We start from the raw sequence: 25,029 nt of genomic DNA on the forward strand, positions 1-25,029 counted from the left end.
TTTCCCCCCCCCCACCCCCCCCTCACCCCCACCCCCCCCCCCCCCCCATTATTACTGCGCTTTACTGAGCGGTCTGAAGCGGCGAGCCTGCTCTGGATCCATCCCCGTCTGCAGCCATGTCAGACTCCGAGGACATGACGGAGTTCGCCAGCATCGTGGAGCGGATCGAGCGGGGAGAGGTGAGACTCAATCCCGATGATTTATGGCTCTTCTGACAGCAGCGGTCTGCCTGTCAGCGCCGGGGGCCGGCCTGCAGGCTGTCAGAGGCGGGAAGCCATGCTCACTCACACCCATCTATTCTATTCCGATATGAGCTATAATTAGCCTATTCTATATCCTTAAAGTGGATATAGGCTTAGCTCCTATTATTTCCTACAATACACATCTGCCTTTCTGTTCTCTTTAAATGTGCAGAATGAATTATCATACTGTGAATTTATAACCATTTGCAAGCAATTTATGTAGATTTATAAACTGTACTAATTTGATCCAAGGGAAGCATTTTGGCTTTGATCTGCATCTCTGTTGGGTGGGTTTGCAGCCTGACAGATCATTGACTTCCGCCAATATGTGGGAGCAGTTCTCTTTCAGACAAAGGTGTTTGCTGGTGGAGCTGCTGTCTTTGCCCACCTCAGACTGGCAGAATGAGCGCCAATGTGTGTTTCTAGTCAGCTTTTAGGTTTATTCACGCGTGCACAGAGCCGTGACAGAAAAAAAAAAGAGAGCAGGCTGTATGGACCTGAATCACCACCACAGTTTCTGTGATGCAGAATAATTTATTACGTTTTGCGTAAGCTCTCTAACAACATCCCATATTTATCATCTTAGCAACTTTACATGCAATTTATTAGACATGTTTCTGCTTAAACAGAGCTAATTGAAGCACATAAGTTATTCACACAACTCGGGTGCAGGTCACTCAGGCATTTGATTAAATGTGCACACCAGGACTAGACGCACAAAGTTTGAGACCTTTGTCTATAGTCTGTTTTTTATGTATTGTGCATGAATGAGGATTTATTTTACTGCACATATTACTGTTAACATTTAGCACATTAGGTGTTTTGGAGGGCTTTTCTTATTGTAGCTATGCATTTTAAGGAGAAAAATACAACAGTATTTTCCCTACATTTGCTTGAAAAGTAGCGTCATACACACCCAAAATACTAACACGTGTTAAACTACGTATTGTAGTGTTTGCTGCCATAAATAATTTTTGTGGAATATAATTAACCTTTGCTATTTTTCATACTTTTTCAAAATAACTAACTGCAATTTAGACAATATATCAAAAGACTTCAAACAAGGCATCGGAGAATAATTCCCTTTACCCGACTCTTCAGAAACATGAGGACTGAGACAAAGGGATAAAATATGAAAAATTGGATTCTGGTGCAGCTCAATGTGACCAAACCACACACTCCTGTCACACATTTACATTTGTGATGGTAGAGCAGAAAAGACCTTTTCTGGCACGCTTCCTGAACAACCAGATGGGATACAAATATCATCTAATGGTCGCTATGGAGACTTGGCGCCCCACACCCTCCACACCCTTTCCCAAAAAGCTAGTGCCACTCCTTGCTGCAGCAGTTTGAGAAACGTTTCCCTTTTCTGAAGCAAAATAACTAATGTTGAACCCAAATGAAATAGAAAAACTTTAGGTATTTTTCCTTGACAATAATATATTATTTGAGCTTCTACTTCTATATGCTTTATACATTTGCAGTACAAGTTATTGTATTGTAGTTATTGTAACTTGCCTAATCCAGATCTAACATTGATCTTTGCCTCAAAAAACATTTCTCCCTTTGGTTGTGAGTTTTGCTCTAGATTGTCCATCGTTTTTTTGTTTTTGTTTTTTTTTGTTGCAACATTTAAGAAACAGATTTTTATTCTCTTAATGTCAGACATATGTATTCAGTAAACCTAGCGACCATTGGCCTGATTATTTCAACAGTTTTGAAGGAGCTTGGAGTAATCGGTGTAATCAGGATGTCCCACTGTGAGGCAAAACTGGAGCACAGGTAAAGGTAGAGCAGGGGGACTTTACTCAGCCAGCTGGCAGATCTCAATACAAAACCTCTTTTGTGATGCAGAGAAAAGAGATACTGTCTGCAGTATTAAAGAACCACTGACCTACTAACACATTTCTGCTTGCTACGGACAAAGAAAGTTATTCCACTAATGCTACAGATACTTTCATTGCCCTTTGTGAGTTTATAAGTAATAATTTTACTCCGCCCTTAAAAGAGACTCAACATTTTTTAGGTTGTCTAACCAGAACTCTGTCACTTTTACAATGCTTCATGTAAAAGTGAGATCTACATAGATGTGATAAATTATTCACATGATCTGAAACAATGGCAGTATAATCAGTGTAACTCTCTGACCCACAACAAATATTGGGAAAATTTGATCAGTCTATTTTGCTAAATGCTAATATAGTTTGGATTTGATCAATGGAAACCCAGCTTGGTGAACAATTTCTTTTAAATTTTGCTAAGTGACACTTCTACTTTTCCTCTTGTGCTATGCATGAAACGTTTACTCTATAAATAAATATATATTCAACAAAACATAGTTTTCTCTATCCAGAGTGTATGATAACTTTTGGATTTTTTTCTATCCTTTTGGTGCTTTTCTGTTTTATTTAAATTAACTGAATCTGCATAACCAAAAGCCAATTTTTTATTATTATCTTTTATCATTACTGTGTAAAAACTGTAAAACAGTAAAAACAAAAAAATTGTTAAAAAATTATTCTTTGGGCTAATTTTCTCTTAAAAAGATATTCCTTTCTGTACTGAAATTGAAATAAAAAATTGTCTTGTTTTTTTTTTAAATTCTAGCTAAATGCTCTTGTTTATCAGAAATAACCTTTTGAAATCGTTAACTTTTAACTTTTTAGAAAAGATGCAGTTTTTTGGAGATTATCTCATTCATTTTATGACTGAGACGGTTCAGTTCTTCTTATACAGCAGGATTAACTCAGGTTATGTGAATGGAGTCATTTGCATATCTCCTGTTTTGCAACTTCATACAGGAAAGTAATTCAATGCTATACTAATGTATTTAAATTATTTTACACAACCAGAAGGACTAGGTGGCCAGGGACCTTTACAGAGCATGATTCAGAAAACATGAGTTCATACAAAGGTAGAACACGAATGTGTCATTTCCCACTTCTGTTTTGGTGTTCCTTACATAAAAAAAACAACAACAAAAAAACAAAAAACAAAACAGTATCCATGCTGATTAAGTTTTAGATTAGCTCGTTTTATTTTTCTCACTTCAATTTAATAGATGAGGGTTGCAAACGATGTGAAGAGTTTTTGTTTGGAAAAATGTCAGCAAAATTGATGTAGCTCTCTGGATTTTTAAAAAGAATGAGTGTCACTGAGTGGAAACTTGTAGAAATTCATCAAAGCAACAAAGAGGGGGGTTTAATCGGGTTTTTCCTGAAGTCAATAAAAGCAGCAGCAGTAGTCTCACTTCCCAGATCCACCCCCCCTCCCTCCTGCCTCTCATACCTTCCCCCCGGGCTGCACTCGCTGCTGCGGCGGAGTAGCTGCTGATTCACCCCCGGACAACCGGCGTAGCGTGGCGTAGCGCACCGTCACTCTTTATATTCACGCTGCCCTGGCTACTTGGCATTTTCCCCTGCTCCCCGTCAGGAAAGTTTGCTGCGGTTTGTTCTGGACTAATTGATCGAACGAAGCGTTTGTTTTTTTTTTAAGCCCACAGAAAGAGAAACACAGTAGAAAAGAAAAACAAAGTTTATTTTATTTATTTATTTATTTTTTGCCTCATCATGACCGCGGAGATGCGGCGAAGCAGCGGTGCATTTTCGGTAAGAAGATCATGTTTGTTTCACTCATTCAGCCTGTGGCTCTTCTGCCTGCTGCAGTTGCAGGCAGAGTTGTCCATTCATTGCTGATTCGAGTCTTTGTTTCGTCTTTATTGGGCTTTTCTTCCGCTTGTGGGCAGCTTTGTTTGTCTCTCTGTCATTAAACTTCCTTTATCCTTCTGGGCATTGTTGCTTTAACACGCTGGATATGTGGCAGCTTGGTTTAGTCGCACCGTCTGAACTAAATTAACAATCAGCGGCTGGTTGTTGGACGCAGAAGTTGGCGTGCAGCTTTTAGAATGACTTTCTTATCCTCACTTTATGTTAAAACGTGAGATACTGAAGCGGGTATTTGTGTTTCTCTATATTTAGCCAGGGTTAATCCCGTGTTATGTAATCTGGATGATTCGTGTAAAATATGGATAGAATTGCTCGAAAGGCGATACAAGCATGAAACTTTGCGTAAATGTTTTTATTTTTATTTTATCCAACAATGTTGGGGGGTAGAGACGAAAAAATGATTATAATTGTCTTAGCAACGGTCTCTTGGAAACCATTTTATTATGACCAACTGTTTACTCATTTTGTGGTAGTTAAAAAAAATTAAACTATTAGCAGAGCATAATTTATTGATGAAAATGCAACCAAACTATTTTCAAACTTAAACTTTTATTTGGTTCCAAATGAACATGGCGATGGCTGTTGTAATGCTATCAGAACTGTTGGAAGAACATGGTAAATTGCTGTTTATGGAGGCTTCATTGGGTCTTTGTGAGAAATTGAGATCACTGTGACAATGGTATGTCTCTGCCAGAGTTGGACCTCAAGATACTGAAATATGTGTGAGATGGTTCAAGATCAGATTTTCAAGCATTTCCACAAATACCCAATTGGATTTGACTTTGCACTCTGAATAGACCAAGGATGCCCAAGTCCAGTCCTTAAGCTCTACTGTCCTGCAGCTTTTACGTGCCTCCTTTCTCCTTTCTAGAATCAAACGGCTCATCAGCATCTTTTTACCTCTGCAGAGACCTGTGAGCATTCATGTGATTCTGGTTTGTAGAAGGAAGAATGCATCTCAAAGTTGCAGGATGGGACATGTTGACAGGATTTCAGCTCTCCTGGCCGAGACCAGACCTGAATGTTCTCTGATGTAAACTGTTACTCTGGACATGTGCTAATGGGTGTCGCCATGCTGAAGGGTGAACCTCTGCCCAATGTTTGAAGCCTTTTGGAGCCTCTAGGGTTTTATCAGCGCCCCTCAAATCTCGCCACGTATGAATAGAAATCCCCAGAATGCAACGTTACAACCACCATGTTTCACATCTGTGCTGGTTTTCGGCCACGCTTTAGCCAAAATGTGTGCATCTTGGTGTTTACCAACCATCAAACGCATTCTTTCATGTTTGTTTCCCCAACCTGGCTTGACTTTCCTTATTTTCTAACCAAATACATTTTCATGATTCTGTATGTTGGTGACTTGTGTTCAGGATAACATTCCCATTGGGAGTGAACCTCAAGTTTTAAGCATGTCTTATGGTGGAAACGCTGTTGGTAACGGAGTCCTCCGCTGCCAGGTCCCGATCAAGAACATCGAGCGGGAGCTGATCTGCCCCATCTGCAAGGAGCTCTTCACCCACCCGCTCATCCTGCCCTGCCAGCACAGCGTCTGCCACAAGTGCGTCAAAGAGCTGCTGATGCTGAACTATGAGGACTCGTTCGACGCTGGCTCTGAGAGCTCAGTGCCGGGCAGCCCGCGGTCCAGGGTGCCTTCCCCCTCCATGGAGAGGCTGGACAGGCTTGTCAGATCAGGTGAGTTTGGGCGGTAAGGAAAGCAAATTGATTAAATTCTCCTGTGGCTGGAGTGAATTTTTTTATTTATTTTTTTCTTTGTATTCCAGGAATGGGATTTACAGTTGAGGTGATTAGCGTTGGGGATCCACCGCGTTTAGTTATTAATGGGAGCTGCTGTCGGGGAAACGGTGCTTCGACCTGATTAGCAGCTATTTGAGCTGATGGAAATTAATAACCAGACCTTGGGAAGAGATGGGTGTTGGGTCATGTCTATCGGCTTCCACTGAAGTCAAAATTATTTTTTCCACAGTAGTGTTGACTTCCTGTTATTCTGTTCCTCTTGCAATTTCCTTTTCACTTCAGCTTTTAACTCTGCTTTCAAATCGCACGTAGTTCAAAATCACATTTACTTTATAGAAATGTACATTATCTTCCACGCCAATGAGCAGAAATGGGCAGTGTGAGTATTTTGTGAACAATAAGCAAATTTTTAGCTGATGCAAATGACTGGTTCAGAGTGAAAAGGCTTAGTTTGAGCAGCAGGAAGTAGGACAAGTATCTGTGTGTTTAAATGTGGTGCAGACACAGCCCTCCCTCCTGCTCTTGTCCCACATAAACTGGAACAAACTTTAGAAAACTGTTAATTTCAGTCAGCACCACTTCTAATCTCATTCTTTAAAGGCACAATGGAACAGAAAAAGGAATTTGATGGGCTGCTGGGTTAAAGTGCAGAGACGAGATCTGGCTGCCTCCCGATTGTCTCTGTCGGCTGCTTTTAATGCACCTGCGGGGAAACGAATGCCTCCTGGTCATTTTTTTTTTTTTTTTTTTTTGGGAATAAAAGAGTAGCTGCAACCTTCCAATCCTTCTACAGTTGTATGAAATGTATGTTTACTCGTTTAATTTAAACTTAAAATTCAGGGTTGGTTGAAGTGAGGTTGAGACGCTGCATGCTCAGATATCTTGATTATCCAGAGTTGGGGATTAGGATGATGGGAACGAGGCCTTTTGAGATGAATGAATGAATGCACTTTATTAATCGCAGAGGAAAATTCACATCCAAATTAACATAAATCATCCAAATAAAACTGGAACAAAGCACAAAGCTGGTCAGCAATTAAAAGTAGGATTAGGCTGGTGTAACTGCAAGAAATATTGTCATGTTGATGAAGGGTATATGTTTTTAACTTGACTTTTTGAATAAAATTTAAAGCTATAACCCTAAATTATTTTGAAGAGATGCATGTCTGATGGAAATTTAAATCTTAATCTAAACTGTATAGTTTTTATTTTTATTCTTTTAGAACTAATTCTCTGGATAATTTATCATTGTATAACTTGTTCCTTGTTTCTATAAATTTACACAGAAATTGCTTCTAAGTAGATTCAACAATTTTTATTTTTTTGTTTTGTTTTTTGGTTTGATTGCCTCTGACCTGACATGGCGTTCGGGTCAGAGACGTGCCGGGCATAAACTCAAGAATGTGAATTCTTTCTGATCCGTGAAAGCGTCCATATTCAAATGCTAAAAGTTAAACCAGCCACCTTTGACTCTACAATTAAGAGTCTCCTCAGATAACCCATCAGTAAGGTATTCAAAAAATAATTGCAAGAAGGATAAATTGTCAATGAAACTAGTGTAAAGAGTTTATCTTCTATGACCTGTTGAAACATGTTTACTGTCCACTTGGGCTTTTTTTTTTTTTTTGGTTACTTTTTTTAGTTTTCAACCTCTGTCGAAAATGTTCAATCAGAAAACATTGGCAGATGTATGAAGACCTGGCTTTATTTTTGGTAGCGAGATTCATCACCGATATATTTTTCTAACAGACTGTTTTAAAACTCAAATATGTAGCCATGTTGACTTCTAAAGTGTCAGTAAAGCAGTTTCAGAGTAACGGCTGTCACACCTCTGCTCGCAATAAAATAATCATCTACTTATTGCAGGAAGTTTAGAAAAAATATTTTCAGTTGCTGTTAAACCTCACAGAGAAATTGGAATAATATAGAACTTCCCTCAGGAGGTCAAAGTTTTCCGAAAACAGATAAGAAACCAAACTAAAAATTCGGATCGATGAATCTGTTGTGCCTTACTTTCCAAAAATGCCCCTGGCTATTTCAGATTTGACACGCTGTAGTTATGAACCCGAGATGCCACGTTGCCATAATGAACCAGAGGAACAGAAATCCCTGGAGTACAGTGAGGTGAATGGCTTTCAGTAAGTTATTCAGCCTTGGCTGAAAAAACCTCTGCATGCTTTCAGACTCTCATTCAGAGCCTGCAGCCCGAAAGAGCTCATTCTTCACAGACAGGACTGCGTCTGTTGATGCAGGAAATGATCAAATCCTCCTTTTAGTAAACAAATGACACAACTTGCTGGTGCAGAAACTAACTTTGTATTTAATATTTGTTGTCACTTTTTTCTTAACTTAGGCTGTTTTTTTTTATGGATCTTGTGGAGTTCCCTCTGTGATTAGTGGTGAATTTGCTCACGTCTTGAACGCATCTAATCTGCAGATTAAGAGGCTCAGGTTCTGTGGGATTGGGGTGTTTTTTTTGCTCAACTTTAAGCACACTGCTGGCTCAAACTGACAAATGGGGAGACTTGTTGTTGTTCTGCCCCCACTCCTCGGCGATCAGATAACGTGTAGCCATAGTGATGCGACTTGCCTGTGAGGAATGAATGAGGGATTAGATGAACGGAGGGAAAAAGACTTAAGCCTATATTTGTCGGTAGCCAGCTCGGACAAGATGTACTGGGAAAGAAGTCGGTGGTAAAAAAAAAACTGTTCTTTTTGACTGTTTAATTTTGATGATGAAATGCATCAGTTAAGATAAAGTAGTTTAAATGTCATGGAGATGTTTTATACAAAAAAAACTCAATTGCACAAAATTGAGAGGTCAAAACTCTTGAGTGAACAAATCCAAAAAAGAAACTAGCGTTTATTGTTGACCAGTAAGAAATGTGATGAATTTATCTCCATAACTGATAAGTTTCAGGTGTGAAATAAGAATGGCTGTATATAATTGGATTAAAAAGTTAATGGTTGGGCTTTTTGTCTGTTGGGTGATATCTAAAATCTCTGCTTTCAAGGACTTTCAGTTTCAAAGACCAAAGTTTAAAGGCCTAATATAAGGTTTGCTAAACAAAGATGATGTGAAGGTTTACCTTGGTCTTTCTGGTTGAAGGACAAGAAAAAGCTACAAAGATTCTGTTTGTTTTGTTTTTTTCCACAGGAACTGAGCCCCTTCACGCTACTGAAAATGTTTCTTCCAAGATGTTTTGGCACTCTGATTTACTCTGTAGAGAATTGTAATGTAGGAACAGCAAGACACAAGGTTATTTGTCGCCGTCCCTGCAGACAGATACTTTCACATTCTATTTCGGTTTCTATTCCTGAATGTTTATTTAATGACTTAAGAAACCAACTTTTGTAAATCAACACGATGCTCTGCATGTTAACTGGTCATTTGGCTGCAGAGACTGGCATTTAAAAGCAGCTTCATAACGGAGCTAAACAAAGGATTTTGTGACAGAAATTAAATTGGTTCCAAGGAATCTCTGCCCCTGGTTGCCACTAGAACTAGACTGTAGGGGGGGAATGCAGTAAGCCTTGTAGTGCTTAAGTAGAATATTGTATTGTCTAAATATTAGCCTCTCAGATAATATTGGTTCACATTGATTTGAGGTCGATTAGTTATGACAAAATATCAAATCGGCAGTATTTTGAAAAACGGGTTGTAGGTAAAACTAGTCGTACAAGTTTTTAAATCACTGTCGGACTCTTCTGACCTGATTCTTAACATGAAACATGTTTGTGGTGCCATCATTTTCATGTTAAGCCCTTAAGCTTAAAGATAACCAATCAGAATTGAGCGTTGGTTAAATATACTTTTTATTCACAACCTGTTGTCACGTTTTGTTTTCTTGCCTTTTCCTTAGTTTAAGTTTGCTTATCCACTGTAATGCTTCTACCAGCTGGATTCACTCGTCACTTTCACATCATGTATCATTTAATTTTTCTTGTTGGTCTCATCTCACCTCTCTGTCCATTGCTTGCAGCCGCAGGGCGAAGGTCGTTTGGAAGTCGAGGTAGACGCGGGATCCGTGTTTTCAGTAGCTATAGTAGTGAGTACAGTGTTGCCATAGAACCCCTCTAAGACCCTAGTTTGGTTGAACCTCTGCCTCTACATTTCCAACTTTACCTCTCAACACAACCATACAAACCCCACTCTGTCAGATGGAAATTTAAAGGAATATTTATCCGTAAAGAGGCCAGCTTGATAAGAGGGTTGTTTCATGCTGATAAAGGTTTTGAAAATGTTTTAAAGCAGACAGGGGCCCTCTGCCAAAAAGAACACAAAGGACCAAAATTGGTGAGGAAGTTTCCTGGGAGTTGGTCTAAAACTGGAATGTGTGTTCATTGGCTCGACTTCATAAATCCTGCTGGCGAGTAGAACAGTTTTATTAAGAAGGATTAATGTCGTTCTCAATGTAAAAAGATAACGGCATATAAAGTTGAAAGCCTTAAGCATGTTTAAGCTTTCTGTGAGTCTCAAGTATTTTATGGACAGACATGTTTGCCCTCCAGCTCTTTCTCTTTAATCCCAAACCTGACAATCATACCATAGCTAGTAAAAAAAACTAGACGATAAAAATGTCTCGTCTACTGCTAATTATTTTATACGTTTGAGGTTTTAGATGAATCACACCGAAGACTTAGAAAACAGACTCAATATCTACTTTGTTGATGCTCAGCTTTCGTTAGGATCAGGAGTAACAAACTATTCAAAAAATATATTCACCTCTTAATCCAAAAACAAGATGCCTTGGAGCATAAATAAGTTTTAAAGAAAATTGAAAATGGGTAACAAAGATGATTTTGGATTTGAAAATAAAAACCAACTTCTCACAAAATTACTTGGTCAGAGTCGGATGCCATATAATGCCAAGTATTGACTCACCCATCCATATCAATGGCATGAGCATTTCCAATCACATCCATTCATACATGTACATAAAATCAGGACCGAGGCAAGCAGACTGCCTCTACAAGCATTTGTGAAAATGTCACTTTAAAGTCTTTGGTAATCTTCAACGTTGTAACATGAAATGCCACCAATTTTCTGCAAAGACAAAGGCTAAAGACCTCCAGGGATTGGGAAAGTATAACAGAAATGTAAACTTTTTCTTTCAGATAAGTGATTATTATTGAATAAGAAACAATTCAAGGAACTTTTGTTTTCTTGATTGTGGGGAAAAATCTCTTGGAGGAAATTGTCCCTTTTCAGACCTTCAATGACTTATTTAAAGCTCTTTCTTCAGCTCTAGAAAATAATTCATACATGGATAGTTTTGCTATAGGTGTATTCTGTCTGCAGTCTATTCACACACTCTGTCCTGAGTCGTCATGCGGTCCGAAGACATCCATTTATTGATCATAGAAATGACTGTGGGGTTTATTAGTTGCTCTAAATGAGGCTTTCATCATCCAATGACTTATGTTGCCATAATGTGCATTTATCTGTAGGAAGGTTTTGGTTCATATTTTGCCCATATTCAGAGTTTACCACCTTCTAGTCAACCATCCCCACACAGTCACCATCTCACCTAGCATGCACATGGCTACACAAATCAGTTTGCTGCTGCTGTGTCACAGCTTTTTACTTTCCTTCAGCTCCACCTTATTCCCGCAGAAGTGCTGTTTGAAGTGGCCTCCTTGTGTGTTTGGCTTACCTGAGGAGTGTTTGATTTAATTTCCAGGTCCCAGGAAACGAAGTGGAAATACTGGCTTGCAAACTGAGATAAATCCAGCACTCCTCTCTTCCCCTGTCCCCCAAAAACGTGAAGCAATATTTTGATTTCTGTGTGTTTACTGACTTAAGTTTGCTGGCTTTCAGTGTGGTCATACTGCTTGTCTCTGTGATGTGATCTTGTGAACAGTTTGTGCTGCTGCCTTGTTGTGATGCTGCTGCAGCATCGGTAACAAGATGGGTATTGTGCAAATCTCTTGAAAGCTCTGCTGCTTCAAGAGATTTTTAGTGTTGAACTGGACATTTGTGCATTTGCTTGACATTTATATCTATAGCATTTTACTACTTTGCCTCATGGTTATGTTCTGTTAAGATAATTTTTATTTTTGCAATGGGAAAACTCATTCAAATCACTGATTGCACTTAAAATTAGCATCACTTTCATTGTAGGTGTTGGATGACATGGATATATTTTTAATTAGCTGGTAGGTTCCAATCTTCATCGATTGCAGTCTTCATCTGATGAATCCTCACTAATGCTCCATTCTTCCCAGTTGGTTCCCCTTCTGTACTTTTTTCCTCTGGGTGACCTCTGCTCCCTGCATTGCCTGTGCTGGTGTTTTGCTCCATGTTTCTGAGCAGTTGTCATTGTGGAAATAAAGCACAAAAGGAAACATGCAGAGGCCCTATTTGTGAAGGCTGCGCACAATGGCATTTTGGCCTTAAGATCATAGCCGGCATGTCACCCCCAATGATGTAATGACCCAGAATCTAGCACAGATGAGGTCTCGGATTCAACAAAGACCCCCATTTGACTCTCATGGAAACTATTCCCTTCTTGTAATTCATTACATTGATGCTCGCATGTCCAAATAGAGCCTCTAACAAGACTGGAACCATTATGGCCTGAGGGTGTGAATCCAAATGGCACATGACCTTTACCTAATGCATGGCTCTTTGCTTTCCTTCAGGTTCGATCTCATCCCCGGGCTGGCGCCGAGGGTCTGTGACTCCCCGGGTCACCGCCATCCCGTGCCCCGGCTGCCAGCATGACATCGACCTGGGAGAGCGCGGCATCAGCATGTTGTTCCGTAACTTCACCCTGGAGAGCATCGTCGAGCGTTACAGGCAGGCTGCTCGCGCGGCCGTTGCAATCATGTGTAACGTCTGTAAACCTCCAAACCAGCAGGAGGCAACCAAGAGCTGCATGGACTGCAAAGCTAGCTACTGCAACGAGTGCTTCAAATTACACCATCCCTGGGGCACGCCCAAAGCCCAGCATGAGTACGTTGGTCCCACCACGAATTTTAGGCCAAAGGTAAACGACAACGCTACATGCGAGATGTGATTATGTGAAGGCTGCACATAATTTTTTTTTTCTGAACAGTTTTTTAGTTTTTGACTGCCAGGTCTTGGATCAGTTTTGGACAAAACTTGTGGTTTTAAAGCTTTTTTTTCTCCAACACTCTTTAAGTGTTACTAATGTAAAAAAAAAAAAGCTGATTTTAACTTGCAAAAATTAAGCTACTATTGAGTATCTTTTTTAAAATTTTATTTTATGTTTTTTAGGTTTAGAGAACAAACATAAAAAATACCCCTCGTGATCTATGTAGTCAGTATCTTTTAAATTTGAGTCTGTAAAATATGATCTTCTCAAATGGAAACTTTGTCTGAAACGGATAAATGCATTGAATACTAGCGCTTATTGCTAACCGTTAGCCTCGCCATTAAGCAGCGAGGCTAACATTTACAGCAATTAGTAAATTTTACTGCTTCAGATAAAATGCAAAGGTTACCGTGTGAGGATGAAACCTAAAAAGATTCATAGACTTTTAGAGAAGCTAAATTTAATCGAACTGCTCAACTTAAAAATGCTTGACCTCTATGGGGGACCTTGGCATTTAAAAATGCAGTTTCATCTCTGTGTATTTTAGGACTTATTATTATTCAGAACTTCCTACTACTTAAAGTTCAGATCCTCTTCCCGTTTCCCTTCAGCTCATTTTTGATCTGTGTTGCTTCAACCTTGCATGCAGTTATCTGCTCTCCAGCCGACTGTTTCATACATTCTTCAGGTCTAATTTTAACTCCTTGTTTAAATGGATGCTGTAACTCTATAGTATGCAGCTGTGTGCAGCACTTGTGCCCCAGACGACTTCCTCAGACAATAATGGTGTGATATGTTGAATTTCTCAGGTGCTCATGTGTCCAGAGCATGAGATGGAGAAGGTGAACATGTACTGTGAAGTCTGCAGACGGCCGGTGTGTCATTTGTGCAAACTGGGAGGGTCTCATGCCAACCACAAAGTCACTTCGATGAGCAGCGCTTACAAGATCCTCAAGGTACAAAGACGGTTTGCTTTCCTGAAGAGGGAGAAAAAAAAAGATGAGTTGGAATAAACTTAAATTGTTTTTCTGCTTTGTATTTGGGAGTGCTACAAAAAACTTTCTCCAGATAACAAAGATTATAGTCTGAGTGAGTCAGTGGTGATGTTGTCATGGGCTGAAAAACACTTTGGACTATTGATATTTTTACAAAAAAAATCCTACATGTTGGACCTCATTTGTTACAGGGGAATGCGTTCAGTGCATATGGTCACGCATTACAAAACTTCCACAGTTGTATTTAACTCGAGTTCGATTAAGTGTCGTATAGAAAATCTCATTTGCATTTTGTATTTTATCATCCCGTACCATGAATCGGCGAGTCGCTGGATCTTTTTCTCCTGTTGTAATATTAATGCTTCTTCTGTGTGCACCAGACTGTTGACGATTCCTCTGTGGAAATTGAAACCCAAGTGGAGAAACATCAGATTTATGTCCCCAGCATAGTTCATTCTTGTCCCTTTTATATTTTTCAAAATGTATGGACCCCCCTAAGAACCTATAATTTAGATTTGAGACTTTGTTTGCTGCGGCTACGAAAAAAATTCTGAAAATTAAACCTTAAACGGAATAATCTTGGTTTAAAAATATGAAATGGTTGATTAAATCTCTGGTGCTATTCAGAGCACGTTCACTGCAACCCTGTGTGCTCGTCTGTGTGGCTGCAAACAATGCGTTCTTACATATTTAATGAGACCATTTGTTCCTCATCATTCTGCACACATTGTAACTTCAGAATAGATTGTGTATCAAATGATCTGAGCGGCTCTGGAAACCTCTGTCAGTGAGTTGTTTTGAGTTTCTGCTGCTTCTAACACTAATGTACACTCGGAACTACTTACAGTTGCTGCTGTGAATTGTGGGATGGGAGGTAAATATTGATCTGACCCAAGGCTACACAGGATGAGTGTTGGCACAAACAGAATTACACAAATGAGATCTTAAAGTGGTTCCATGTTTAAAGCATTAGTAAAAATATACTTGAATGCATGATGTTGTACAAGTTGTTTGAAATGAAATATTCTTTAAATGCTGCTGATCTTTTGTATCCCTAGGAGAAACTAGCGAAGAGTATCCATTATCTCATCAGTAAAGAGGACCAGGTCAGGACTCAGATTACTGAGCTTGACCGGCTCATCAGTCAGACGGAGGTAAGGGAGAGAGGACGCTGACTCATGCTGCTGCAACTCCTTCATTCTCTGCTCTGCTCAGGGTTTTTTTTTATTGTACTTGACATTCTGAAAATATTTTCTAACATGTTTTTTTATGCAATTAAAGAATACTATAACATAAAAGAGATATGGGGAAATTCATGAATATCGATGCAACCTATCAGTTGGTCGGATACTCTTTGTATGAAGATGAAACTGAGAGGAATCCAAAGCTCAGTTTGAACTCAGTTTCTTTAGACTACTTTTTATTTAAAATGCTCTACCCTTTTCTCTTTGAAGTTGGACTTTAGTACACATCCTATTAATATATCTGAGCACAATGAGAGAATTTTGGGATGCTCTTGAGTTTCAAAATGAATCAAAGCTGTTCTCTGTTGGAGACTTCAACACCGTAGTCTTCAGAATATTTGGATATAAAAAGCAGTTGCATTCATCAACCTTTCATTTATCTTTTGCATTTTTTTTATATGCATTTTTTTTATTTTGGGGGGGTTTAAATTTGTTTTTATTTATTTATTTTTTTTCCTGAAGGAAAATGGACAGCTTGCAGAGCGTGAAGCCAACGAACATTTTGAACGTCTGTTTGAGACTCTTCAAGAAAGAAAATCGGAGATGCTGAGATCCATTGAACAGTCCCGTAACAGACGCATAGACCAACTGAAAGGCCAGGTAGAAAACATCTTGATATACGTTTGGCCAATTAAATTAAACCTGGATAATTTAATTATATGAAACTAACTGAGGCGTTTTAATACGTTTAGAAACTGTATGCTTTTATTTGTGTTTTTAGAGTATGTATTTTATTATTATTTTTTTTTTTTTTAATGTGTTGCTTCTTTAAAACTTTTGCAGGTGGAGGAGTACCAGGGTATGTTGGAGAACAGCGGCCTGGTTGGCTACGCCCAGGAGGTGCTGAAAGAGACCGATCAGTCCTGCTTTGTCCAGACTGCAAAGCAGCTACATGTCAGGTACACAGCAGAATATTATTGCTAACTGGATCGATTCAGAAAAATGATCAATACTCGGGTTGGCAGTTGCACGAAGGATCTTCTGCAAAGTTAAAGTAATATTACAGCTGTGTTTAAACGGAGCTTAATATTACAGTGCAATGCCTAAAACCAGGAAACATGTCAACTGCATCTACTAAAACACAGTAACTTTTAATTTTTTTTTTTCATGTGATGCGATGAGATTAATTGACTTAACTTTTTTTAATGTTTTTAAAATAGTCCGACATTCATTTTTGTGAGCTTTAACCTCTCGGCCCCTTAAACATGCATATAAATTGTGGGATGGAATATGATCTATTAAACATTTTAAATTGGCATGCAGAATTTGCATGCATAGTATTTGACTCGTGCAGACAGGTTGATTCAATGTAGCTTGCGTTAATCTACCCATTAAATATTTTGTGCAATATAACCAGCTAAGCAAATGGAGAAGTATGTATCTAACCGAAAGTAAAAACCCTGCTACAGTTTTGACAATAGTGCAGAAATCTACAAGACAGGTGTGTTACTTAACCTTGACATTGCAGACAAATATGGCAACAGATCAAACTCTGCAACCAATATGTGGCAATGGGAGTAAATGGCTAATTCATCGTTTCTATAAAATGGGCTTGCATAAATTCTTAACGCAGTATAAAGACACTTAACTACATAAGATCATACATCCCCTCATTTCCTCTCGACCTCATCATCCTCAGAAACTCGCATACCCGCTCACATTAATGACATCTGCTCACACAGACGCACAACTCCATTTATGCTCTTAACAATAAAACACAAATTCACTTATTCATACACTCCATTTACTTTCTCACATATGGAAACGCATTACAACTGAACGCATCTTTGTTTGTTTTTTTTGGTCAAGATTTAGTCATGTGGATGAACATTTGGAAATCTGTTATGGCCTCTAAGTCCAGGGGCAAAACTTGTGCAGATCCAATGCAATAAAAATGTTATTAACTGGAATGTTGCAATGTATCAAATCACAATTATGATCATAGCTACAATGCTGCCAACATTTGCAATCCCAAAGGCAGCACTTAAAGCACCATGCATTCAGACTCTGCTGGCCAATCATAATTGTGGCCAGAAGGATAAACTTTTATACCAGTGCCAGATGTAGATAAAAAATTGCTGATGGAGTGATGGGACCATTGTGATGATGTAAAATGGAGGAAAGTCTGACTATTTTATTTATTTTTGTTGGATGTCTTTACTTGTTCCCTTGCTGCTGTTCTTAGTTGGGTTGGGTGGGTTTATTTTAGTGTTCAGCCTATTAAAGTGGTTACGTATGTGACTGCGATGTGTTGGGAACACAGTCATGTGCACAGAAGGGCACTTAAGGAAAGCTTTTTGCTGCAGTGGCCCATCGGCGCTGAGTGTTGCCGTATCTTCTGCACTAATCTGCTTAATTAATCTGCTTTAGCAGCTTTGGTTAATCTGGGAAAGTTTTCACTCTGGGGAATTACAGTGGCGAGTTTAGTTTTCTTGATAAAGCTTTCATTTAGTTTATAGTTGGTCTATATTTGATTGCTTAGACGACCCCAGGCTAAAAACTGTGAAAGATCAGACCTCATGCAAGACGGTCTCTTCAGTAAATATCTGTGTTGATTCATTTTAACGTTTGTGGGATTTTTCTTGATTTCTTTCTTGCTTGTTCTTCAGGATTCAAAAAGCCACCGAGTCACTAAAGACCTTCCACCCTTCAGCTGACCCTTGCTTTGATGAGTTTGTGCTGGACACGTCCAAAGAGGAAACTTTGCTGAAAGAGATGTGCTTCGGTGGAGGTATAGCCACTTGGTTGCATTTCTTTGCTTAAATCTTCAGTATTTGTCTGCTTGTGTAATGTTTCTGTCCTCAAATTTAAATTAAAAATATGCTTGGAATTTCAAAAAATATATAGATTTTTGTCAATGAACATGCAGCTCATTCTTGGACAACTCCAAAAAAAGTAAATAAAATAAAATGTAGTCTTTTTTGTGTGTGTGTTCATTAAGCATGTGGACACATTCCCTGTGCTCAGCCTTTTGGTTTAATAGTGCTGTTGATGGCCATAACAAGTGGTTTATAATCGCCTACATGTCACATGCTCAGCTCTGTGAAAGGGCAAAGAGGTCAGAGGTCGTCTAGGGTAAGCAAGTTGAGCAACGGATACAATGATGGCAATATGATCTACCATGCTCTGTGCCGTCTATGAAAGAACATTAATAAATACATGCACATATAGAATGGAGCCCATTGACATATTCAAGATGCAATAATTATATAAACGGAAAGGCGTATACAATTATCTGTTCAGATGAGCGCATTTGAAATATTATACTGATTTGGGAGACGGCTGAGGTTAAAATTACCCGACTCTTATGAATGTTGTACATCAACAATAAATTTCCAAAACCCTCTAGAAAATTCCAGAAAAGATTGAAGTTAATTATTTTGTCAAGTGTGTGGGAGATTTTCTTTCCTTTTTCTTTTTTTGATGTAAAAATAAGCTTAAATGGCCTTTTAACTCCTCGTTTAAATGCGTTTGTCCAAAACCTATATTTTATATCTAGCTCAGTGGCAGCTGTGTCTGAAGTCTTGAATGCATGTAGGAGCTCTCTGTCAACATTGATGTGCATCAAGCCAAGATTTCTAATCGCTCTCCTCCTCCTTCTGTCTCTGCTTAGTTTGATTACAATCAGAAATACCTTTAGTCTTTAATTATTAGAGATGGACTAAATCTAACTCGGCAGTGCTTTTTTTTAACACCAGATAGCTGACTTGATCTTTTTTTGTTTTTTTTTATGTGAAAGTGTTGCCTGAATCGGTCCTAACAGTCTTTAAGGGAAGAGTTTAACAGATTTAATGGAGCAGTTGGGTGGCAGCTGTATCGACGTTACTCTAATCTATACAGCCTGCAGGCCTTTGCTGCAGTGACTCACTCTCTTGTGTTCAGAGGGAAAAGATGCTGCAGAAGCTTTTTTGTGCTGCAGTAAATGAGTTCAGGTCTTGGTGGATGATGCATCAGTAAATACAGAACTGCTGCATATGTGGAAGAGTGCGCCATGCTAGGAGTTTTCATGTCTGCACCTGTTTGTTGGGGTTATGCAATAACGATGATCAGTGATTTTTACAGAATTTTTTTTCTTCATGGCGATTGTGTTTCCATGTCTTCTGGTTCTGTGTTTTATGATTGAGGATGATTAATCTACTCTTAAGAGCCCCTGAAAGACTTGAACTTGATTCTCATTTGTGCTCTTTTTCCAATTCTCACAAAATGTTTGGTCAAGATAGTTTCACTAACATCCTCAAAACAAGCCTAATTTTGTCAAATCTGTACTCGATCTTACATTTGTCACAACCTTGTTGCCTGATTACTCATCTGCAAAAAAGACAATCCCTCTAGCTTGGTGTTTGGTTTTCAGAATTATATCAAGTTGAGTAAATAAATCCAAAATGAGATCCCCATCTTATGCAGCTTTAACTGATTTTGCAGACAAAATGTGAAATCAAAGCACAAAAAGATGTAAATGGTGGATTGGCAATGGTGCTCTTATTGTATTGTGATTTTCAGAAGTTAATTATTTAACTCCATTTGAAAATGCACAGTGCCTTTTTCAAAAAGGAGAGCAGGCTGTAAAGAAATGTTTTCCAGACAGGTTAGTTGAGTAAATCTGCATTGGTAGAGCTTTTTAAAAAGCAGCCAGCAAGGATTTGAAAAGATGAAATGAAAACTGAAATATTGAACGAGTGAGAACGTCGCTCTGTCAACTTTTAAAAAGTTGGTGACCTTTCAGGTTAGTGATGTGAAGTGTAATGTGCTGAGAGTTTTCCCTAAAGTTTGTTTGATCTCCAACGTCGCAGTTTGACAAATGAAAAGCAAAAGACAGATTTTATGGAGGAATACTTTCTCACAGCACTGTAGAGAAACCATTAAGAAATTAAAGAGGTGTAAATGTTTTTAAAGCTTCTGTGAGATGGTTGCTGTTTCTTAGGCAAGCTCTACTTCCTGTAAATGGAGAAATATTTTAAATGTGTGGAGGAAAGGTCAACTGGGAGTGAGAAGGAGAGGAAGACCGTCGGTGCACAGTGTGTTTCTACTTCCAGGCAGCGATTCTGTAAAAACCTTTTAAGCTCCATTAAGCAAAGTCCTCTTATCCTTTCTGCTGAGTGGGAAGTGATGATCCAACCCAATACGTTTCTTAAATTAGGACAGTTTCATTCTTGTCAAAGTTGATAATGAAGGGCAACACTTCACATTATAGGAAAGCTATTTCAACTCTGCTTTGTCTGAGACAAATTTCAAGAATATATGTAAACATCATGGTCTTTTTTATTATTTATTTTTTTGGACATTTACCATTTCATGTGTAGATTTAATTCATTCTTTCTGCTCCCCTCTCTACCAGTCCCAGACCCCCCTCTGATTGACTGGTCCCACAGCAGAGTTTACAACGAGGCCTCCATCTGCTGGAGGCTCTCTGAGGACCATCTACCAACAGATCACCATGTTCTAGAGTATCGCAAGTACGTTGAATTATAACAGTCACTCAACGCATTATAATGAGAAGAAATCTTAATTCCATCATCTTGTCTTTCAGACTTGGGGGACAAAGCCAGTCTCCATCTCCTGGGAATGGAGAGGACAATGGCGTCTGGAGGGCTGCAGACAGGGTGTATGGGTCCAGTGCTGTGGTGCACGACCTGGAACCTGACAGTCGGTACGCCTTTAGAGTTCGAAGCTGCAGGAACTCCATGTTCAGCCCGTACAGCCCAGAGGTCTCCTTCCACACTCCACCTGCACCTGGTAAGTTATTTTTACCCTTTTCCACTTTTTTTTTTTTTTTTTTTTGCATGGAAGTTTTTTTTTTTTTTTTTTTTTAAACGGTTTCATCTCTATTAGAGAATCTTTTTTTTTTTTTTCTTGTGTAGTTGAGGAACTGTATGCATTCTCTTGATAAAGTTGGATTTCAACTTTCATCATTAAAAAGATCTGCACTTGCAGAGCTACTGGAAAGTATGTCCATGTACTGTATAGTTTATGCAATCAGTATCTGGCTGCGCCTGCTTTTGCATAAATCCCTTCATCAACTCAGCCTGTAGGTGCTCAACTTCTGGCCCTGCTGAGGTGTTGAACAAGCGAGGGAGTTATTCTTTTTGCTTGGGCATCTTTTACTACCACACTTTTCCTTCTACTCAGTTCTCCACTAATATTTGGTTACATCACTCTGAATAGCAGCTTCTTGCGCCAAAAAAGTGCTGGACAACTGTCATGCCATTGTGTAGGCCGTAACATTGGTGGTAAAACATTTTCTTGGTTTAATAACTTAATTTTTGTTGGAAAGAATTTTTATGAATCTGTGACCGATTTGTCAATTTCACTCTTGGAATTAGAGAAATGAATTCATTTGTTTTTCAAACTGCACCTCTCATCCTGCTTGTACAGTGTGCTTGGCAATATTGAAAACAAATTCAAAACGTTGACAAAAAAAAACATGACAAACGAGACAAGAAGTCTTCAAAATCCACTTGAATTAATGTTTTATTCATGTTTTAATTTGAGAAGCACCTGTACTTCTAAAACTAAACTATTACAGAGATGCAAAAATGTAAACCAAGTAGAAAAATCTTTACTAATAGATTGTTGATGGTGTCAAATGCATTAAAGGGCAAACAGGCTACTGGAGCCACAATCCCCCTTTGTTGGCCTCATTTTGGCAGAAGCAGCTAAGCTCCTTCTCGCTGCAGTTTCTGGGAGCAACTGGTGACATTGTGATCATTTATTTTCTCCTAAAAAGATCATCAGATGACAAATTAGTTTTGTTTCTAAATACTTAATTGTGTTGGAGTGCCTACAACAGGAGGTAATGAAGCAGAAGGGCTGTTTTTTGTCTTTTAATGAAGTTGGTTACCATGGTGATTTTCTAATCATTTTTGATGTAGCTAAAAGCAGTGTAGGTCATGTTTGTGTGGGAGGGAACAGTCTGACAGGTTGGAAATTCAAACTGCTGGCACATCTTTCTTGGCATCGTTTGCACTTGGAAGGAGGTTTATCCAAAATGTACTTAAATTCTCTTGTCTGGACTTCAATATAAACTGAAAAGATTGGAATCCGTCCAGTAAGTTACCTTCACTATTGTCTCTGTTCTGGTCTGGGTATGTTGGATTCAGATTTGTATGAAAATGCATAGATTTATTATGGATCTTTTCAGACACAAAATCATCTCCCAACATATTTTGCAGTAATTAAAATATTAAACTTTTTCTAATCATATCATCATTTAAGTGCATAACATACTGTAGCTTTGATTGTGTGTGTATTGTATCAGGATTATTTTTATTTTTTTTGTGTGTTTTTTTTTAGGAGTTTTTTTTTTTTTTTTTTTTTTTTTTTTTTTGGTACAACATATCTTACTGGATCTTTTCTTTCCCCATCTCTTAATATATTGAGGAAAAGCATCTTTACTAGACTGCTGCTGACCCAGATTTATTCCATATTTTATTGGGGATAAATAAGTTTTATATTTTCCTTCAAGCATTTACTGCTTAGTTGTTGGCTTGCAGCAGTCCTGCTATTTCAGCTAACCTCAGTACTGTGGCAGAGCTGCTGTTTACCCCTCAGCTAGATTCATCTATTGTGTTCATGCCCTAGTTGGTATGAGGACTTCCCTGATAAATGCAAATGGTTTGGTTTTGCCTAAAGACGACTTGAGGTTGCGGTGGGATGGCTGAGTGAACATGTCGGCCCATGTGTCCTGGATTACTGTAATCATGGCCTTCGGCCCAAAAGCCATTTATAGACTTCATTTAATTGTAAGGAGATGATGTATGTAAATGGAGCAAGAGATAAGAGGTGGCGATTCTGTTGGTGCATAAACCTTTTATACATTTTAAAATGGTGTCATAGCGCCCTCTTGTGTTGGTGTCTACCACTTGCCTTTTAAAAAGTCCAACTATTTAAATCCTCAAGGTTTCTTCTAAAATTAACTATTAATATTTTGACTTATAGGACTTTTATTCCTGATTTCTTTTTTTCTTTTTCTTCCCATAACCATCCCCATCTCCTCTTTCTTTCCATGTGCAGTTTTTAACTTCCTGTTCAGTGACAAGTGTGGATTCAGTACCGAGCGCCTAATTTTGAACAATCGTCGGGATGCTGTGGAGAGCGTGGCGGGAATGGCTTTCCTCCTTTCAGCAGAACGTGTGCAATCCGGCAGCTACATCGGTCTGGACTACATCATTGGGGACACGGGCATCTCCCAGGGGAGGTACGGAAAAAAATAATGGCATAAAACAAAATGCTTCATTTGCAACATCAGCATATTCATTAAGGATTAGGGGAGTCATGTAACTGCTATTGTGTCTGTTCACAAAATTGTGGGGGAGAGAAAGTGAATAAAGCTTTGTCTTCTCCAGACACTACTGGGCCTTTAAGGTGGAGCCTTACTCCTACATGATTAAAGTTGGCGTGGCTTCTGATACCAAGCTGGCTGAATGGTTCCACAACCCAAGAGACACCAGCAGTCCAAGGTTTGTGCTAAACAGACAAGATCTAGGTAACAAACACAAGGAGTTCTACTAAACGACTAAATCTGCTAACATAATCCTATTTATGCAAGAGAACTAGTGTGAACTCATAAAGAGCTTACTCACAGACAAAGCCGACCTTTCACATTGGATCCACTCGCGTTAAACCAAAGAGAAACCTTATTTTGACAATTAAAATCTGTGGTAATTGCATAAGGTGATAAGCATTCAGTAAGTAATTGGAGAAGAATTTTATTGTATTTTTTTAAATATATATATCAGAAAATCATGTGTGAAGAAAACTGTTTGGCTCCAATTTTATATATATTTTTTTTTTGACAATTTGTTGTCAGGAAGGAGAACTGTAAAAGACATCAAGCTGGCCTCTAAATTAGGTGTAAAAATATTCATCTGCAATGGGTGTCGCCTTAAAATAATTACAAGAACTTTTGTGTCACAAGCTCAAGTATTTCAGTACAACTTGGTGAAATGCAATGCTAGGCTGTGTAAGGATCTGTTGGGGAAAGAGAGGATCATCCTGAATCTTTTTTTCCTTTCTCCAGGTATGACCACGACAGCGGACATGACAGCGGCAGCGAGGATGCATGCTACGAGCTCTCCCAGCCCTTCACACTCATCACCCTGGGCATGGGTAAACTCTTTATCCCCAAGGCCTCTTCTTCCTCCTCCGTTTCCAATGCAAATTTATCATCCGGCGACCCAGGCAACCGCGTGCTTCCCATGCCCCAGCGCCTGGGCGTATGCTTGGACTATGACGCACATCGGGTGTATTTTTACGACGCCGACACCATGAGGTGCCTTTTCGAGAGGCAGGTCGACTGTTCGGGAACGATGTTTCCAGCCTTTGGTCTCATGGGCAGTGGAAAGGTCCAGCTGGAGGAATTCATTACTGCTAAAAAACTGACCTTCTGAGAAAGAATGGAGGGAAGATGTTGATGCATTAAGACTTTAATAAATTACCTTTTTCTTGGGTATTTTTCTGTGAAAACCTAGGGGGTACGTTGTCCTGTGAGGGTAAAATTCAACCTTTTTTCTTAGCGATGGGCCAGTTATCAGCAGGGCTTCTCTCACCCCCCCCTCTCTGTGAATGAGATAACTGGTCCAATGTGTCCACATGCAGAGGTCTTCAAAGATTGATATGAAAGGTCATCTTTGCAAACCAAAGTCTCTGTATCTGAATTGTCATTGACCTGCTTTTATTTACCAGCTAAGATCAGCCGTTACTGAACTGGCTACAGAATATGTAGACGCTTTAAATATTTTAACCTGAAACAACTTACACTGGGACACTGCTTTCTTATTCTAGATCATTTCTTGTTTTTTTTAAATGGTTGGTGGTTCTGTGTGAAGGTAGCAGCAAAGGTTTAGATGTTAGAGGATACGAGGGAAGGTTGCTGCTAGTTTTGAAGCTTGCCCCTTTGTGCCCCCCCCCCCCCCTTTTTTTTTTTTTAAATAAAAAATAATCGCACAATTACACAATTGTTGTATCTACCAGTTTACTCTAGTTTATCACTGAAAACACTACTAGTT

At 39.0% G+C, this 25,029-nt stretch overlaps 1 protein-coding gene across 4 annotated transcripts; it reads left to right on the forward strand.

Moving 5' to 3' along the window:
* Positions 1-49: 49 nt before the first annotated feature.
* On the forward strand, positions 50-25,029 carry trim36 (tripartite motif containing 36). Of its 4 annotated transcripts, none has more exons than XM_015019059.1 (14): positions 50-179; positions 5,428-5,662; positions 9,709-9,774; positions 12,371-12,717; positions 13,596-13,742; positions 14,840-14,935; positions 15,488-15,625; positions 15,809-15,924; positions 17,635-17,756; positions 20,361-20,478; positions 20,553-20,758; positions 23,036-23,219; positions 23,368-23,481; positions 24,042-25,029. In XM_015019059.1, the coding sequence occupies exons 1-14, from the start codon at positions 117-119 to the stop codon at positions 24,409-24,411; spliced, it is 2,322 nt and encodes a 773-aa protein (XP_014874545.1). In that variant the 5' UTR covers positions 50-116; the 3' UTR covers positions 24,412-25,029. The 4 variants fall into 4 exon arrangements, with proteins under 4 accessions (XP_014874545.1, XP_014874538.1, XP_014874553.1 ...); XM_015019052.1 differs by lacking the exon at positions 9,709-9,774 and adding an exon at positions 11,410-11,490; XM_015019067.1 differs by lacking the exon at positions 9,709-9,774.

The sequence above is a fragment of the Poecilia latipinna genome, unplaced genomic scaffold (assembly GCF_001443285.1).
Source record: "Poecilia latipinna isolate Pla-1442-1.1 unplaced genomic scaffold, P_latipinna-1.0 Scaffold80, whole genome shotgun sequence".
Taxonomy (NCBI): Eukaryota; Metazoa; Chordata; class Actinopteri; order Cyprinodontiformes; family Poeciliidae; genus Poecilia; species Poecilia latipinna.

What these genes read in the sequence shown, in the direction of transcription:
- trim36 (XM_015019052.1), top strand. Translation starts at nt 117, where the DNA reads ATGTCAGACTCCGAGGACATGACGGAGTTCGCCAGCATCGTGGAGCGG. An exon ending in TAGACCAACTGAAAGGCCAG is followed by an intron (nt 15,626 to 15,808) that starts GTAGAAAACATC and finishes AAACTTTTGCAG; the next exon opens with GTGGAGGAGTACCAGGGTAT. An exon ending in GCAAAGCAGCTACATGTCAG is followed by an intron (nt 15,925 to 17,634) that starts GTACACAGCAGA and finishes CTTGTTCTTCAG; the next exon opens with GATTCAAAAAGCCACCGAGT.